The 17,780-nt window shown below is 36.6% G+C and overlaps 1 protein-coding gene across 2 annotated transcripts in view; it reads left to right on the top strand.

Moving 5' to 3' along the window:
- LOC150102187 (mitogen-activated protein kinase-binding protein 1-like) overlaps window positions 1-17,780 on the top strand; it is a 344,972-nt gene that overhangs the window by 256,251 nt on the left and 70,941 nt on the right. For both annotated transcript variants that reach the window (XM_090398639.1, XM_090398638.1), the window contains exons 25-26: window positions 6,954-7,063; window positions 16,908-17,166. In XM_090398639.1, coding sequence (XP_090254765.1) covers window positions 6,954-7,063; window positions 16,908-17,166 — 369 coding nt within the window. The remainder of the gene's footprint in view (window positions 1-6,953; window positions 7,064-16,907; window positions 17,167-17,780) is intronic.

Below are 17,780 nucleotides of genomic sequence, written 5' to 3'. Positions count from 1 at the left end.
ACTCATCTAGGCGCTTTGCTTTTCTTACGCAGGTACTCTCTTGCAATCTGAGTACGAGTCCTGATCGGAATTGTTGGAGTGCTAACCATTCAATTTGGGCTTCTTCCTCGGGTGAGGCCTTTAGTTCGCGAGTGAGTGACAATATCCTGTTAAGGAAGTTAGTTACCCTTTCTCCTGCAAGCACTTGTATAAATTTTCTAGCGTTTGATTAGTCCCTCCCCTTTTTTGAATATTTGAGGGAGAGTATCTCTCTAAACTCCTCATAGCTTAGGGTCCTTCCTAGAATGGGGTGCGATTGGAAGAATTTCTTTGCTTTCCCTATCAGGGTGCCACGAAGCAATGCTAGAAGTTGGAATTTGCTCCATCTACCCACCCTCCTAAGTTCTTCAGCATATTTGAAAAATATCCCTACATCATCAGAATCTTCTCCAGAGTACTGAGGGAGAATCTGATGGGGTCCCACCATTTTAAGGAATTCTAAATTACTTAGTTCTGTACTGGTTGGTGGCAACATATTTATCCTTTATGCTTACAATATTTTTCAAAATTTCAAACTTTCCCTTCCAAAATTAAATCCTTTCTTTTCTTCTCATGTGATTGACACCACTTCACTGCATTTGATTAAATTATTCCCTTTTCCATGGATCAAACACATCCTACCAGCTGCGCCATTTGTTATGTCTGTTTTTATCTCTCCTTTGTATAATGCAATTTGATTTAGTGGTCACTACTCTTTCCTTTACCTTATTACATATGTTGGCCTCTGTCTGCTATCTTTAACCCTTATATATCCCTAAATTGTCTGCCTAACACTGAGTATATGATCTTACTGCTCATCTGACAATTTCTAATTTTTGGGCCCCCAGAAAATACCTATTCCCTGATCTCTATAAGTCATCCACATTTGCTCAGACAAATTTATTTTCTGTGCCAGCCTGGGCTTTAAGCACAGAGTCAAACTCAGCCTAAGGATGGTTATAGAGAATCAGATGCTACTAAAATAATTCGCTTGAAATCAGAAGCTGTAGGTTTCCTTTTGTCTGTTTGCAGCCGTGCCCCCTTTCCTTTCTTACTTAGGATATCCCCGCGCATGTATATGATCACCAGGTTTGTAATTTTTATGAAGGGTCTAGGTCAGTCAACATAGTCAGAAAAGCAAGCATGGAAGGTAACAAACAAATTTAATGAATTCATAATTAATTACAATACAAAGACAAAATTGATATTAATGCTAGTTTAAAACTCTTATGTTTCTCTCACTTTCTCATTCTTAGATAAACATGGATTTTTAAACTCTACAATACTATTCTTTCAACTTATCAAATATTTAGTTTACAACTTAATAGGAGCCAGCTAGGTATTTGGCACATTATTAATCTCCCTCGAGTAGGTCACAACAGAATCTCCAGTGAGTTAATAGTTCTCAGAATTCAGTCTAATGGTATAGAGTCATTCACATATATATTAATTCTTCATGCTTATCCTTATCATAAATTCTAGATACGCCTTCTTCTGTTTCTGTTAGTCAAGTTCTCTAAAAGGCTAGAATATGTAAAAGTACTTATCTACACTATCTTAAGGTTCTTTCGGGATTTTCTCCGTCCTTCTTTCTTACGAAGTTCTGGCTGCCTTGGTTCTGTTGCTATGTAGGAATCACGTGCTCTCCCTGGATTGGGTGCTCGGTTTCTTTACTAAGGATTTACGGCGATGCTATTCCTTACTCACGGCCTGCATTCAAGATTTGCCGTGCTCTGTGATCAGCTCTTAAAGATAAGAACTGAATCACGATGACCACCCGAAGCACACGGTGAGAATACAGGAACAAACAAAATGGGGGTTTCAATTCTGTGTTGCAGGTTTTATACGCTCCCCAAGAGCGCCACCTTTCCGAGTTTGATCTCTCCTTTCACTCTTCCGATTCGTCCCCGACTGGGTGACTTCAGTGATTCTCATATGGGGCATTTCCAATTCCGGGAATGCATGCGTCTTGATGTTTAGCACCCACGGACGCGCATGCTGCTATTTTAGTATTGGGCGACCTTTGCCCCTTCTTACTGAATTATTGGCATTCTTTCACAAGTAGAAATTCGCTGATAATTATTCTCATGTGAGTCCTTTTTGTTGACTTACAGTTACATTAAACACACTAACTACAATACAAACAGTTCTTATTCTAATTTGTCAGTTGTTATTTCTTTTAAGACAGTTAAATTGTGCCAAATGATAAGTATGCTCATTTAATGGATATCTTCTGTTAGACTCTTGTAAGGTGACCTCATTTAGAGTGAGGTCGCCCATTTCAGATCTAACAGGGGTAACTGAAACAAAAAAGACAAAAACTGGTGAGATCTTTCTGAGCAATAAATACAAAATGTTATATTCAGGCAATGACAATCAAGGAAAAGAAGGAGTAGCCATAGTATTCAACACTAAATACGAGGCTAATCTTCTTGAATGGCAGGCAGTCTCAAGTAGAGTGATATGGGCAAATATCAGAATGGTAAACTGGACAATGAGACTTATTTGTGCCTATGGTCCCACAGAAGGCTCTACTAAAGTAGAATGGGAAGAATTTTTTGAGGCTCTAGAGAAAGCTACTGACACAATGAAAAAGGAAAAGTTTGTCCTTGTTGGGTATCCAAATAGAAGAGTAGGAAGCGATTGTCAGACATACAAAAATATTTTGGGAAAATTTGGAGAAAAGAGCAAAGCTAATAATAATGGCAAATATCTGTTGGATTTCTGAACACCATGTTCAAACATAAAAATGTGCACAAATTCACATGGAGAGAAGAGGCAAAGAATAAGAAAAGTCTGATTGACTATGTTATTGTTGATGGTGATGTTTTCTCTCTGGTGCAAGACACCAGAGTGTACAGAGGATTTGAAATTGGAAGTGATCACTATTTAGTCTTGAGCAGGATAAAATTGAATTTCATATTGAAAAGAATAACATGTAAGAAAGTTTTAAAGCGAATAAAAATTGAGCAGCTCTCAGATGTGAACTGTAGACTAACATACACAAAGATTATTGAAGAAAAAATGAAAGCGTTTGAGAACAGGAACCAAACCTTGGAGATTCAGTGGGCAAGCCTTGAAGAAAACCCTGATTGATTCAGCCAGAGAGGCATGTGGTGAGGTTGTCTGCAAGGATAGAAAAATCAGAACTCCATGGTGGAAACAGGAAGTAAAAGAGGCAGTGAAGGAAAAGAAGAAAGCATATCAAAAATTCCTGGCAAATAAGTCAGCTTGTACTCTTAGAGAATACAGAGACAAATGTAAGAAAGCTGAACACTGTGTAAAACTAGCTAAACAAAAGTAATGGGAGGACTTTGGTAAGAACATAGAAAATAAATATCAAGAAGGTGGCAAAATATTCTGGAAGTTGTTGAAGAAGCTCAGAAATGGAGGAAAGAGTGCTGTAAAAGGAATTAGAGATGATAAAGGTGACATGAAAACAGGAGAAAAAGATATCCTTGAAGTATGGAGTAATTACTTCAAAAAATTGCTAAATGAAACAAGCAGTGATAGCACACTGTGGTAAAAAACACTCAACAGGCATACAGTCAGGAATACATATCCATACTTGAAGTAGAAAAAACCATCAAAGCTTGAAATGAGGAAAGGCAGCAGGAGTAGATGATATTCGACCAGAAATGCTTAAGTATGGTGGAATAAAAGTCTTACAGTGGCTGCACTGCATAGTTCAGAAGGCATGGACAGAGGGACGAATTCCTGATGATTGGAGTAGAGCTCTCATAGTACCCATATATAAAAAGTGAAATAAAACTGAATGTGAGAATTAGAGAGGTATTTCCCTACTGAGTGTTCTGGACAAGATTTATGCTAGTATACTTGAGAAAAGGTTGAGAAGATTTGTGGAAGAAAAGCTTGGTGAAGAGCAAACTGGATTCAGGCCAAATAGAGGTTGTCAGGATCAGATCTTCAATTTGCGAAAAATAGTTGAGAAAGCATGGGAATATAACAAAGATCTGTATTAAAGTTTTAAATACAGATCTTTGTTATACCCTCAACACACACACTCCAACCTTACCCCAGGTTGATCTTCAAAATTTTTCTGTTTCTTTTCAGTTACACTCTATATATCATAAGTGAACGTTCATTTGATAAATTCCTCTGTAATTCTCATATTCAGTTTTATAGATGGGTACTATAAAAGCTGTACTTTATCTGAAATTTAACTTTCTGAATTATGCAGTATAGCCACTGTAATTTATTTTTACATTGATATTTGATCATTTCTGTTAAAAATTTTGTCTACTTCCTAGATGCCTGTTCATATTTCAGATTTCTGATAGCTTTTTTTATTCCCAATGCTGAAATAAACTTCACTGCATTCCTTCTGGATATTTGCTTCTCCTAGTTATTTTATGTCACTGCTTATCTCATTTAGTAAGTTTTCCAAGTAATTATTCTAGACATCCAGAATATGCTTATTTGTTTATCTCCAGTTTTGTGTTGCCTTTATCATATCTGATTCCTTTTACAGTAATCTTTCCTTCATTTCTAAACTTTTTTTAATAGCTTCTACAACAGTTTGTTGCATTTACATTTCTCTTTGTTGAAAGTTTATTTTTCACTTGGTTAGACTATAATAAATTTAGTTTAATCCTTTATCCAGGTGTGAGCAAACAAAGTTTGCACCTGAAAATATCTTCAGGACTGAATATGGTGTTGTACTACCTTACCGGGGTAAGGTAGGTGTTGTACTGCCTTACCCTGGTAAGGCAGTATAACACCAGGCAACTTGTAGCAAGTTTGGGTAGTAGCCAGTCCCTTAATGCATAACATTATAGATATCTGCAAGGAGATGTGTTTTGCATTATAAGAGATACTAGGATAGGAGTGTTGTTAGCTTGGTCCACCTTTGCTACGAGTTTCCCGGTGTTGTACTGCCTTACCCCAGTAAGGTAGTACAACACCATATTCAGTCCTGAAGATATTTTCAGGTGCAAACTTTCTTTGCTCACACTTGGATAAAGGATTAAACTAAATTTATTATAGTCTAACCAAGTGAAAAATAAACTTTCAACATCTTTCTCTAAATCCAGAGTAATTTAATAAAAAAGGTGGTACACCTTTTGGCAACTCCTATAGGTAGAGATGACCTCACTATTGCTTCTGCCTGGTATCTCCAGATGCGATCAATCGACCGTGAGATGCGGTGATTGATTGCCATCCGTTACCCTTGGAGGGTAATGGATGGCAATGCTGTAGCTAATGAAGTTCTAACTGAGGCTCGGCTATTGCTGTTACCCTCCTGCCATGATCAGAGCTTTAATAGCTCAATAACACCTTATCCCTACACTGTCCTCTACAGATAACGGGGAAGATGAAAAGCATTCTTGCTTCGCCCCTTTAAGCCAGTCCTTATAAGGACTGGTATTTCCACCTCTGGGCCTGGCTCCCACTGAAGAGACCTCAATAAAAGTTGAAACTAGTCTGGGTAGTGGCCAATCCCTTAATGCATAACATTATACATATCTGCAAGTAGATGTGTTTTGCATTATGGGAGATACTGGGATAGGAGTGTTGTTAGTTTGGTCCACCTTTGCTATGAGTTGCCCGGTGTTGTACTGCCTACTGTGGTAAGGTAGTACAACACTATATTCAGTCCTGAAGATATTTTCAGGCACAAACTTTGTTTGCTCACACTTGGATAAAGAATTAAACTAAATTTATTACATTTCTTTTGTAACATAGACATAAACATAGTTTTTTTTTCTCATATTCTTCAAGAAAATGTGATATTTTAGCAAAGAATGAAGTGTTCTGTGATTTCTTCTTTCTTATGCATTTCCTTTCATCCTCACTGACAGTTCTATTACATGCTTCATACTGAGTCGGTGTTTTCTGTGAATTTTGTTTCTGGGTCTCTGAAGTTTGACTCTTGTTTTCAAACTCCTCTGCATTTCCTCCAATTAATTGCATTGGATATTTGAGTATTATTTCATTGGGATGTTCAAATTTTATTCTGTTCAACACTCGTTGGTGATCATTTTCTGTCTTTAATTCCTTGTCAGTCTGAGAATTTCACAAATAAGAAGAACATAAATTGATATGATGGTTTTTGTGTGTATTTTGCTTGAGACATAGAATAGTTCATATCTCCAGGAGAAATCCAATGGGTCATTTTTCTCCTATTTAGGTCTCCAAGAAGAACTAGTTTTTTCTTTTTTCCTTATATTGGCTGCCCTGGTTAATACAAAAAATTTCTCGTTTTTTTTTTTTTTTTTTTTTTTGCTATGTTAACATCTGTGTGCTATAAACAAAAACGAGTCTCATTTTCCAATTTCCCACTCTGAAATTTTTCCATAATATTCTACTTGAACTTGCCAGCAAAAGGCTGATCGATTGGTAGAACCTCTGCTACTAATGGCTCATGCATGGTTAGTAGTTGGAAGGGGATCAATTGTTCAATGCTGTTGGCACACTCTCTCTCGAAGAGGCTTTGGACTCCCTGGAGGTGCCAAATAATAATAATAACTTGGCTCTAATTCAATTCCTGTTTCCATTCATTTATCTTATCATATTTAGTGTTGGATACTATAGTTACTCCTTCCTTTCCCTGATCTCTGGTACCTAAATAAATCATCTTATTAATTAGGTAGTTCTCAGTTGTTTTGATTTTCTTATTTTTAATAACATTCAGTATGTTGACTGGATATTTCTCTAATTTCACTTTTCGATTGATGCTTCTTACATTGATCATGTCATTTAACTTTTAACTCTGTTAATAGTTAAGAAGAGATATCAAGAAACATATTTCTCAGAATCATATGATACCATTCAAATAATAAATTAACTCATAACAATAATCAGAAGTTTTTAAGGTTTGAAATATAATAATTTTTAGATAATAGAATTGCCGGAATGTATTTTGTACATGTATCTTGATCAAAATTTAACAATTTTTTTCTTCTTCCATCCAGTGCATTTCATGTTTGTGCTACAAATGAAAATGAACTAAGGGAAGCACGAAGGAAGTTAAGGCGATCGAAGTCTGATAGGACACTTGATATTCCTATTATCAACACTCCAGGTAAGCTTTTTGATAAAAAAAAAAAAAGGTATGTTAAACACTGTGTGTTTAACATAACTTTCATATATTAGACCCTTATATGAAAATTAGCTCTTGTTTGCTAAGCATTACAAGATCATTTATTCATTGGAGTTATTTTTCCATGTAAATACAATTTAACTATGATCTGTGAACTACATTTGAATCCGTGTGTAGAGGCTTAAGTGCTCTGAGGACATCATATTGGAGGCTTAATGGATTGTATACAGCACTCAGAAAGGATTAAAACAGAATTTAATACTTCCTATATATTTCGTCTCAGTAAATGAGACAACTTCAGGGATTACAAAAAAATTAATGTAACATAAAAACAAATAACACACAATACTAAGCAAAACCACGTGGGTAACATTAAAGTCATATCTAGGTGGAGCGCCCTCTAAGGGCTGTTGTAAAGTGGAATATAAAGTGGGACCTCTGGTGATAAGCATTTCCCAAATCTTAGGAAGCTTAATGCAACCATATTTGTTGAGATTCGGTTGATTTTTGAGAGCTGCTGCTGATTCTAAGAATATCTCTCTTTTTTGAATTTGCTGTAGTGCAGCATGGTGGTTTTTTCCCATGAGATCCTGTGGGTTGTATCCAAGACATGGTCAGCCAGGCCTGACTGACCATAGTCATGTTTGCAGATTTATGACTTATGTTCCTCCAGGCATTCCAAACTTGCTACTCTTATCTGCTCTACAAAAGATCAGCTCCCTCCTCTCTCACTGCCTGGAGTCTGTAAAGTACCCTGTTCCTATAAACTGGCGTACTTTGGACAGACAGGCAGATCAGCCACTATGCGCCTGGAGGAACATCAGTCATACATCCGCAAACATGACTATGGTCAGTCAGGCCTGGCTGACCATGTCTTGGTTACAACCCACAGGATCTCATGGAAAAAAACCACTATGCTCCACCACAGCAAATTCAAAAAAGAGATACTATTCTTAGAATTAGCAGCAGCTCTCAAAAATCAACCGAATCTCATCAAATATGGTTGCATTGAGCTTCCTAAGATTTGGGAAACGCTTATCACCAGAGGTCCCACTTTACATTCCAGGCCTCCACCTAGATAGGACTTGAGTGTCACCAATCTGGTTGGATTTAGTATTGTGTGTTATTTGTTTTTATGTTACATTAGTTTTTTGTAATCCCTGAAGATGTCTCATTTACTGAGACGAAATATACAGGAAGTATTAAATTCTGTTTTAATTCTTTCTGAGTGCTGTATGCAATCCATTAAGCCTCATATAATGAACTACATTTGTTTTGCTTGGTTGGTTGAGTGGTTAGCATATGTACACTCCAACCAACAGGTCATGGTAGGTCATGGTTTCAAATCTCATTAAGAGCATACCATAAATGTTTTGTGAATGTTTCTAGGATGAGAGATGAATTTTATCACTTGGTGTGAAATTACTACCCTGCTTATTATAGGCATGAATAGTTTGAAAAAAAAGTTTCATGTTCAATCTTTAGAGCAGAATTTCTGTATTATCTAACTCTTATTTCTCATACAGTACCAATACTAATTTTACCTGTAAAAGGCTAACAGTCTTTCACAGGTGTGGCACATAAAAAAATACATAAATAAAAATAAATAGATAGATAGATAAATAAGGAAATCATCATCATCAAATTCCTGGCATGTACCCTCAAGGGATATACAGGATATGATATTACTACATGAAAAATTTACAACATTACTAACTTCCTATCTACAATTTTCCTCTAAATCAGTCGTTACTTGTCAAGACTCCAATATTATCAGATCTTATATTTCTGTCATCCAAGGCACTTTGTACCATATCAATCCACCTAAATCTTGGTCTTCCTATGGGTTGTTTTCCTGCCAACCTGGCAGAGAATATGTTTTGCCAATCTTTCCTCGCCCATTCTGTTTAAATGACCATACCACTTGAGATTAGCTCTGCTAATGCATTCCTGGATGCTAACAATGTCAAGTTCTTTCCTAATATCCTCGTTTTTAATATGATATTGCCATTGATGCCATCTGTTCACACCTCTAATCTTTCTCAGGATTCTCATATCTGTGGTCTCTAGTCTTTGGTCAAGTGTTTTACTTCTGACCCAGCTCTCAGATCCATAAGTTAAAACTGGTTTGAACACTGTCTTGTATACAGCTAATTTAGTGTTCCAACTAATTTCTCTCTTATTCCATATGAATTTATTCAATTGACTTCCTACCATACCAGATTTATTGATTCTGTTGTCTATTTCCATATTTAATTTACCATCTTCACTAAAAATCGTGCTTAAGTAGGTGAAATGTTTTACTTGTTCCACAGGTTCCCCATTCGCAATGCAGTTGATATTTTCACTCTATCTGCCTATTTTCGTTGTCTTTGTCTTTTTATTGCTGACCTTCATACCATATCTATTACAACAGTTATTGAATTTAGTCAAGGAATCTTGCAGACTTCTAGCGGATTTATTTAGAAGTATAACATCCTCCGCATAAAGCAAAGAGCTGACATTAACATCTCCAATTTTGATATCGTGTTTAATACCACTTTCCTTCATCATGTGATCCATATAGATAATGAATAATAGAGGGGATAATGCACATCCTTGTCTCACACCAGATTTAACATTAAACCATCTTCCTGTACTTCCTTCAATTCTGACTGCTGACTTACAACTCAAATAAAGACTAAGTATTGCTTGATATAATGACCCATTGACACCATATAACTGCAGCGTATTGAATAGCTTCTCTCTTGGCACCTTATTATATGTCTTTTCCAGATCTACAAAACTCAAATAGAGATCTTTGTTGTATTCCCATGATTTCTCCACTATTTGTTGTAAAGTGAAGATCTGATCCTAACAGCCTCTATTTGGCCTGAATCCAGCTTGTTCTTCACCAAGCTTTTCTTCTACAATCCTTCTCAACTGTTTCTGAAGTATACTTGCATAGATACTTGCCAGGAACACTCAGTAGGGAAATACCTCATTAATTCTCACATTCAGTTTTATTTCTCTTTTTATATATAGGTACTATGAGAGCTCTAATCCAATCATAGGGAATTCGTCCCTCTGTCCAGCCTTTCTGAACTATGCAGTGCAGCCACTGTAAGACTTTTATACCACCATACTTCAGCATTTCTGGTCGAATATCATCTACTCCTGCTGCCTTTCCTCATTTCAAGCCTTTGATGGTTTTTTCTACTTCAAGTATGGATATGTATTCCTGTCTGTATGCCTGTTGAGTGTTTTTTACCACTGTGCTATCACTGCTTGTTTCATTTAGCAATTTCTAGAAGTAATTACTCCATACTTCAAGGATATCTTTTTCTCACGTTTTTATGTCACCTTTATTATCTCTTACTCCTTTTACAGTACTCTTTCCTCCATTTCTAAGCTTTTTCAACAACCTCCAAAATATTTTGCCACCTTCTTGATATTTATTTTCTATGTTCTTGCCAAAGTCCTCCCATGACTTTTGTTTAGCTGGTTTTACACAGTGTTTAGCATTCTTGCATTTGTCTCTGTATTCTCTAAGAGCACAAGCTGACTTATTTGACAGGAACTTTTGATATGCTTTCTTCTTTTCCTTTGCTGCCTCTTTTACTTCCTGTTTCCACCATGGAGTTCTGATTTTTCTATCTTTGCAGACAACCTCACCATGTCTCTCAGGCTGAATCAATCAAGGTTTTCTTCAAGGCTTGCCACTGAATCTCTAAAGTCTGGTTCCTGTTCTCAAACTCTTTCATTTTTTCTTCAATAATCTTTGTGTATTTTAGCAAATAAAAGTTGAGCAGTTCTCTGATGTGAACTCTCAGTTTACATCAGAGAGCTGCTCAACTTTTATTTGTTTTAAAACTTTCTTACATGTTATTCTTTTAGTATGAAATTCAATTTTATCCTGCTCAAGACTAAATAGTGATCACTTCCAATTTCAAATCCTCTGTACTCTGATGTCCTGCACAAGGGAGAAAACATCATTATCAACAATAACATATTCAATGCAACTTTTCTTATTTCTTGCATATTCTCTCCATGTGAATTTGTGCACATTTTTATGTTGGAACATGGTGTTAGTAATAACCAGTCCATGTCCTGAGCAGAAATCCAAGAAATATTTGCCATTATTATTAGCTTTGCTCTTTTCTCCAAATTTTCCCAAAATATTTTTTGTCTGACAATCATTTTATACTCTATTATTTAGATCCCCCAACAAGGACCAACTGTTCCTTTTTCATTGTGTGAGATGCTTTCTCTAAATCCTCAAAAAATTCCTCCACTTCTACTTTAGTAGAACCTTCTGTGGGACCATAGGCACAAATATGTCTCATTGTCCAGTTCCCCATTCTGATATTTGCCCACATCACTTTACTTGAGACTGCCTGCCATTCAAGAAGATTAGCCTCGTATTTAGTGTTGAATAGAATGACTACTCCTTCTTTACCTTGATTTTCATTGCCTGAATATAACCTTTTGTATTTATTGCTCATAAAGATCTCACCAGTTTTGTCTTTTTTGTTTCAGTCACCCGTATTATGTCGATCTGGTACTTATCTAATTCCTCAGCTAGCGCCATTTCTTTGCCATTCAGGCTTCTTATGTTGATAGTACCGATCTCTAACTCTGGTGATGTTGAGTTGGGGTGTTTTTTCAGATTTATTCCAGTAGCTGACTTTTCGCTGTTCGCCCTGGTTCCCCGGTGAAAACAATGGGGGCCTTGTTTAACCGGGCGATGCCCCAGCAGGCATGAAATTTTGTCATGTTGTACAATCATTTTATATTTTGGTTTAAGCCAATAAGAATTACAATTTGGTCGGCTAAATCACAAATTGCCAGCCCATCCTCGTTTGTTCAGTATCCAGATAGATACCCAACAGGGTGCACCACAAGAAAGTGAGGATTGGACATTAGGTCAGAAGCCCTGGTCTATTCTCCACATTCCTTTAAAGGCTATGTGGAGGTCTCCTCTCAGTTATACAGCTTTGACCCTTAAGCACAATAAGGAAATCTAGTAAGTAATATATGTAAGAAAGTAAAGATCTTGAGTCTGCTGCCTCAGTATGATAGAACAGAACTGAAGGGCCATGATTGTCAATGAGAAGATTGTGCAGGAGGAATGGTGTGTAGTTTATTGATGGATGAAAGGACTTATATATGCCTGACAGACTACATATAAATGGTTTTGGAGTTAGATCTTTGGAGAAAGTGTTTTGTTTAGTTGGTAGTGCAAAGCCAAGGAAACTAAAGATATTCAGGAGGATGAAATCAAGCATATGTCTGGCCATCCCTCTGGTAAATGAGCTTGGGTACAGTAACGATTATGCAATGCTGAATGGGATTTTACAGGTCTCCAATTTGAATGGGTTGGTAATGAAATTACTCAAGGATAACTATGGGTACAAAGGGATGTTGAAATGTATGTATGTACACAAATGCAAGAAATATCAGGAATAAGGGTGAAGAGTTTTGGCATTGGTAAGCTCGACTTGGCCAAAAATTATAGGCATCAGTGAGACGTGGTTAACTGAAAATGGTATAGTTACAGGAGTAGAATGTAAAGGGTATTGTATTTTCAGAGAAGATAGAAGGAATAGGACAAGAGGTAGAGAATTGTTGATGATAGCTGCAAAATTACAACCAACGAAATTAGAAGTTAAGAGGATATTCGGTCTGATGGAGATGGCTCATTTGAGGCTGTCATGTGTGGGAGTCAAATAGGACAAAATACATTTTTGAGTGCTGTTATAGACCAGGAAGTCCACAGGAAGATGTACGTAGGCTGTTCAATAAGTAATAAGGCTATATTTATACAGAAAACAGATTACCTTTAATCGTCATCATTTACATGGTCTTTTTCGAAGTAACTACTGTGAGATGCGATGCACTTGTCCCAATGTTGCGTCTACTTCTTAAACACATGTGAGAGTCCGTTTTTTGAGAGTTCTTTCAAAACCGCCCCCACAGCTTTTACACATGCTTTGTTGCTTTCGAAATGGAGGCCTCTTAGTGGTTTCTTGAGCTGAGGAAACAGCCAGAAATCACACGGTGCAAGATTAGGACTGCATGGAGGGTATGGTAGGATATCTGTGTTGTTCTTCTGCAAAATGTCCACTACACAACCATCAATATGTGGCCTTGCATTATCGTGGTGCAATAAGAAGCCATTCTTCAGCAATGGACGCTTCCTTTTGACATGCTTGATGATAATCGCTGCTGTGGTGATCATTGTCTCTGTGATGGACGTTGAAGGTCTTCCCTCACGTTCAAGATCTTCCACATTTTGCCTTCCTTCCTTAAAAGTTTTATGCCAGTGAAAAACACTTGCCCTCGACATTGCTTCATCGTGGAAAGCTTCGCATATCATGTTAAAAGTGTCCGATGCCGATTTTTGCAAACGCACACAAAATTTAATTGCATAACACTGTTCCAAGGATGCTTCCATTTCGAAGACTGGTCGCACCTCGTAGCCTCGCCGATGAGCACTTGCATTTAGTCTCCTGTCACTCTGGCACATCAGCCCGTATACGCCATCTATCAACCTCTTTTGTTAATACACACAGCAACATTTCTTTATTCCACAGAAATTAATATTGTGATGAGTGGTTTTGCTACAGTAAAATTAGTCTTATTACTTATTGAACAGCCCATGTAGATGCCATATATTGGCAAATCAGCACAATTATTATGGGAGACTTTAACTATGAGATATCAGTTAGTGGGAGGAAAGAAAGCAAGCATGGCAAGATGGAAGTGGAATTTATACATTTACTAAGGGATAATTACATGTAACAGACAAGGGGATTGAGTGTGTTGGATCTGATAATAGCATCAGAAGATGTATCCATAACCAAGGTAGGCACTCTGCCTCCAACTGGGGAGAGTGCTGTCTTGTTCTGGGAAATTGCCAAGCATGTGAAGTTCTCTGTCAAGAAGGGGTTTATGTTCAACTATAAGGCTGGTGATTATGAGACTCAGGTGTCATTTTGGAACAGTTTCATGGCTTGAGAAGCTACAAGGAAATAATGTCAGTAGTGTATGGCCTGTGGGCAGAGATTACTTGAGAGTAGCAGACTGCATACCCAAGGTCAGGAGGATAAACCAAGTTGGAATTAAGTGGATGAGTAGGGATATAAAGCAAGAGCTGCAAAAAAAAAAGAAAACATTGTGGAAGAAATAAGTGATCAGCATACTCATGAGCAGTACAAAGGGCAAGCAAGAAGGATGACTAGTATGGTAAAGAAGGCCAAATGAGACTATGAGAGAGAATTAGCCAAACAGGCCAAAGTAAACCCAGAAAAGTTTTTTCATTATGTAGCAAGTAAGGGAAAAAACGACTATGGTAGAATGACTTAAAACAATGCTTATGGTAGGAAGGTGACTGTACCAAAAGAAATAGTTGAGTTGCTGAGTAATTATTTTGCAACAGTATCATCCAGCTGGTGATTTTATTGCTGATGTTACAGAGGTGCATATCAACATTGTAGATGAACAGGAGGTGTTCAGCATGTTAAAAATTATGAATGTGAACACAGCAGTGGAGCTGGTTCACATATCAGTCCATGTGCTACGTGAATTGACATTGCCTCTGACAAAGTTGTTCAATCCAAGTCTCAGCTCTGGCAGGGTTCTATGAAGGGGCTCCAAGATAGAGGTAACAAACTGTAGAAAAATTGATATATCATGAGTGGTTGTTAAAGTATTGGAAAAGTTGGCGAAAGGTAAAATACAACAGTGGGTGGATAGGGATGCGATACTCTGTAGTGGGCAGCATGGCTTTGTAAAGGGTGGATCCCGTCTTAGTAACTTATTCACATTTTATAATAAAGTGAAGCAGAATTAGATAAATGTAATGGCTACATCATGATACTGCTTGACTTTACCGAGGCATTTGACAGAATATCACATGGAAAACTATTACAAAAACTGGAGAGGGTGGGGGGGGGGCTGACACCAGAGAGCAGTATATGATGGAGTGGAGTCTAGGAGAATGATGATGACTAGTGGAGTAACTCAGGGTTTGGCTAGGGCCACTACTCTTTAATTTGTATATCAATGACATAGGGAAGAAAGATTTAAGAGGGAATATTCAGTTGTTTGCTGATGCAAAGCTGGGGAGAGCAGTAGTTGTTAAAAGGTGATATAGATATCCTGCAGGATAATTTAAATAAATTAGCATTGTGGGCAAAGGATAATAATGATTGTTAATGTTGCAAAATGTAAGGTTGTGCACTTCGGGTTGAAAAGGTTGCACATGGTGTATCATGTTGATGGTATTGGTTTGCAGGAAATGGTGTCAGCATAATCTAGATCTTTTGTGACGTAGGATTCTATTTATAGTTATGCATTATACAGTTTCCTTCCAGTCTTTGTAAAACTATATATATCTGTGAAAAAGTACATGCTGATCATTAAAGTGTTACTGAAAAAAAAAATTAATTTTTAGAAAAGAAAAGAAGAAAGAAATACTCATGATGAAAACAATAAATTATACATTTTGATAAGCATATACCAACACTCTTTATTATTGGTTGGTTGTTTTTTTGCAACAAATTCTCCCTTCCCCCACCTCTTCTCCTAAATCAGCCTAATCATAAATGCACACAATAATGACTCAGGTTTAATGGAATGAATACAGCACAGAGAAATGATTAAATACAGGTTTTAGAGTTACTGTATTTTGTCTCTGTCACAAAGACATCTTCATGGATGCAATATTGAAATTGTAATAACACACAAAACAGTAAGCGGAAGACGAAAAGTCTTATGGCTAGCACCCTCTATGGGTGATGTTGGGTGGGAGGTCTAAGACAACATTTCCCAAATCTTTGGATGTTTAACACAATGATATTTATTTAGATTAGGCTGGTTTTTTAAATCTGATGCTGATTCTAAAAAAAAAAAGTCTTTCAAGTTTGTTTGCTGCAATGAAGCATAGTAGTTTTCTGTGCAAGGTATCCAAGGGATGGATACTTTGCCTTGGAGCTATTAAACCTGTATCCTGCAACTATTATTACTCAAACTGAGAGATCAACCAACATCTGTTGCCACAACAAATGTATTTCTTGTGTTTTCCAAAGTATATATTGCTGATCTCTCAGTTTGACCATAATAAGTTACAAGAACAGTGAACCTTGTAAACATATAGAACAGAGAGGGGAAGAAGTGTATCCTTATGAGAGCAGCTAAGGGTAGCAAGCTTCAAATGAGTTTGAAAGTAGTGCAGAGATTATATTTCTTTAAAGTACTGAATATTTTTTCTAAGGGGCCCTGAATATATAAAGAATTGTAATAGCATTGCTATAATCTGTATTTTGAGAGGGATGTGAGGTGAATGGAAGAACAACTGTTTATTAATCTTTTTGGAATTGTAGTCATTGGGCAGAAAGGTATGGCAAATAAAGGAGTTCAGCTGTGAGGGAGGTCTGGTTGGAACAGAGGTTGGAGACTCTGTTGACAAGCATTTTAATAACAGTATACTGCAGTTTGTCAGTAGCCCAGTTGATATTCACTCCTCCCCCCCCCCTCTCTCTGTGTGTGTGTGTGTGCATGTTCATGCACTTCCGTTTTACTACCTTGAAATTTTGCATGTTACTAGCATAATTGTTTTAGAATCAACAGTACTAAAGAAATTACCCATTTTGAGAAATTTCAGAAGCATTAAAAATTGTATTTAAACTGATAGATGTACATATTTTGATTTTGATTCTTCTTGTAGGCAGAGGACAGCATGCAGGGAATAGTTCCTACTATAATTATATAAAATTATACAAAAAAAGCTCATATAAAAAAGCATAACACAACAGTGTATATAATAATCAATTTTTTACTTCAGAACAGGGAGAAACTAATAGTGATGAAGAGGAAATAGGAACACCAATAGAAGGAGAAAAATCATTCTTGAATGCTTTCAGTGTTAGTACAGAAAATTTAGAAAGGTTAGGGAAGAGAGAAAAATTTATGAAAAGCAATTATGAAAGTCTAGAGAAAGATCCAAACAGTGAAGTGAAGCAAGATGAACATGAAGAAAATTTTTCAAGACACAGTATCTCAGCAAAGTTTTTAGCAAAAACTTTACATATCCCTTCACCAAAGTAAGTGCTCTTGAATATGACTGAGTCTATTAATAGTGATTTGATTTCTTTAGATCTAACCCATTATGTTATCTTTCCTTAATCATGCTTATTAATCATGGCTTTGTAAAGCCATAATTAATAAGCATGATTGTATTCTGCATTTGTATACCTCATGCACAAATGTGTTTTAGTTTTTGAAACAATTTAATTTAAAAACAGTTTGTAAAAGTTAATATTTTTCCATTAACTACTGCTGTGTTTGTTATTACTGAATTCAAACAAATCACATTGATGTGTGCCTTCCTTTAATTTTTTTAATTCTAGATGAAAAGACTGGATTAATGATTAATTTAATGCAGTGATTAATTTAATGCAGAACTTATCTTCAGCTGGAAATTTTCAATGAATCATTCATGTCTAAGATGTTGATAGTAGTCTATTACTATGAACATCTTAGATACAAATGGTGTGTGTGTGAGTGAGTGATAGTGGAGGGGATGCAAAGGAGCATGTTAAAAATTATATCAAGATTGTGGAATACTGATTATGAAGACAGATTGAGAATTTTTAGATTGCAGACACTAGCAAACAGGAGAAAGAGAGGATGATATGATTGAGACTTACACACTTCT

This window comes from Typopeltis vanoorti, chromosome 10 (assembly GCF_054136105.1).
Source record: "Typopeltis vanoorti isolate ZY-2024b chromosome 10, IOZ_Tvanoo_1.0, whole genome shotgun sequence".
Classification (NCBI taxonomy): Eukaryota; Metazoa; Arthropoda; class Arachnida; order Uropygi; family Thelyphonidae; genus Typopeltis; species Typopeltis vanoorti.
Note: the sequence above shows the minus strand (reverse complement) of the source record. Positions and strands in the feature narration are given on the sequence as shown.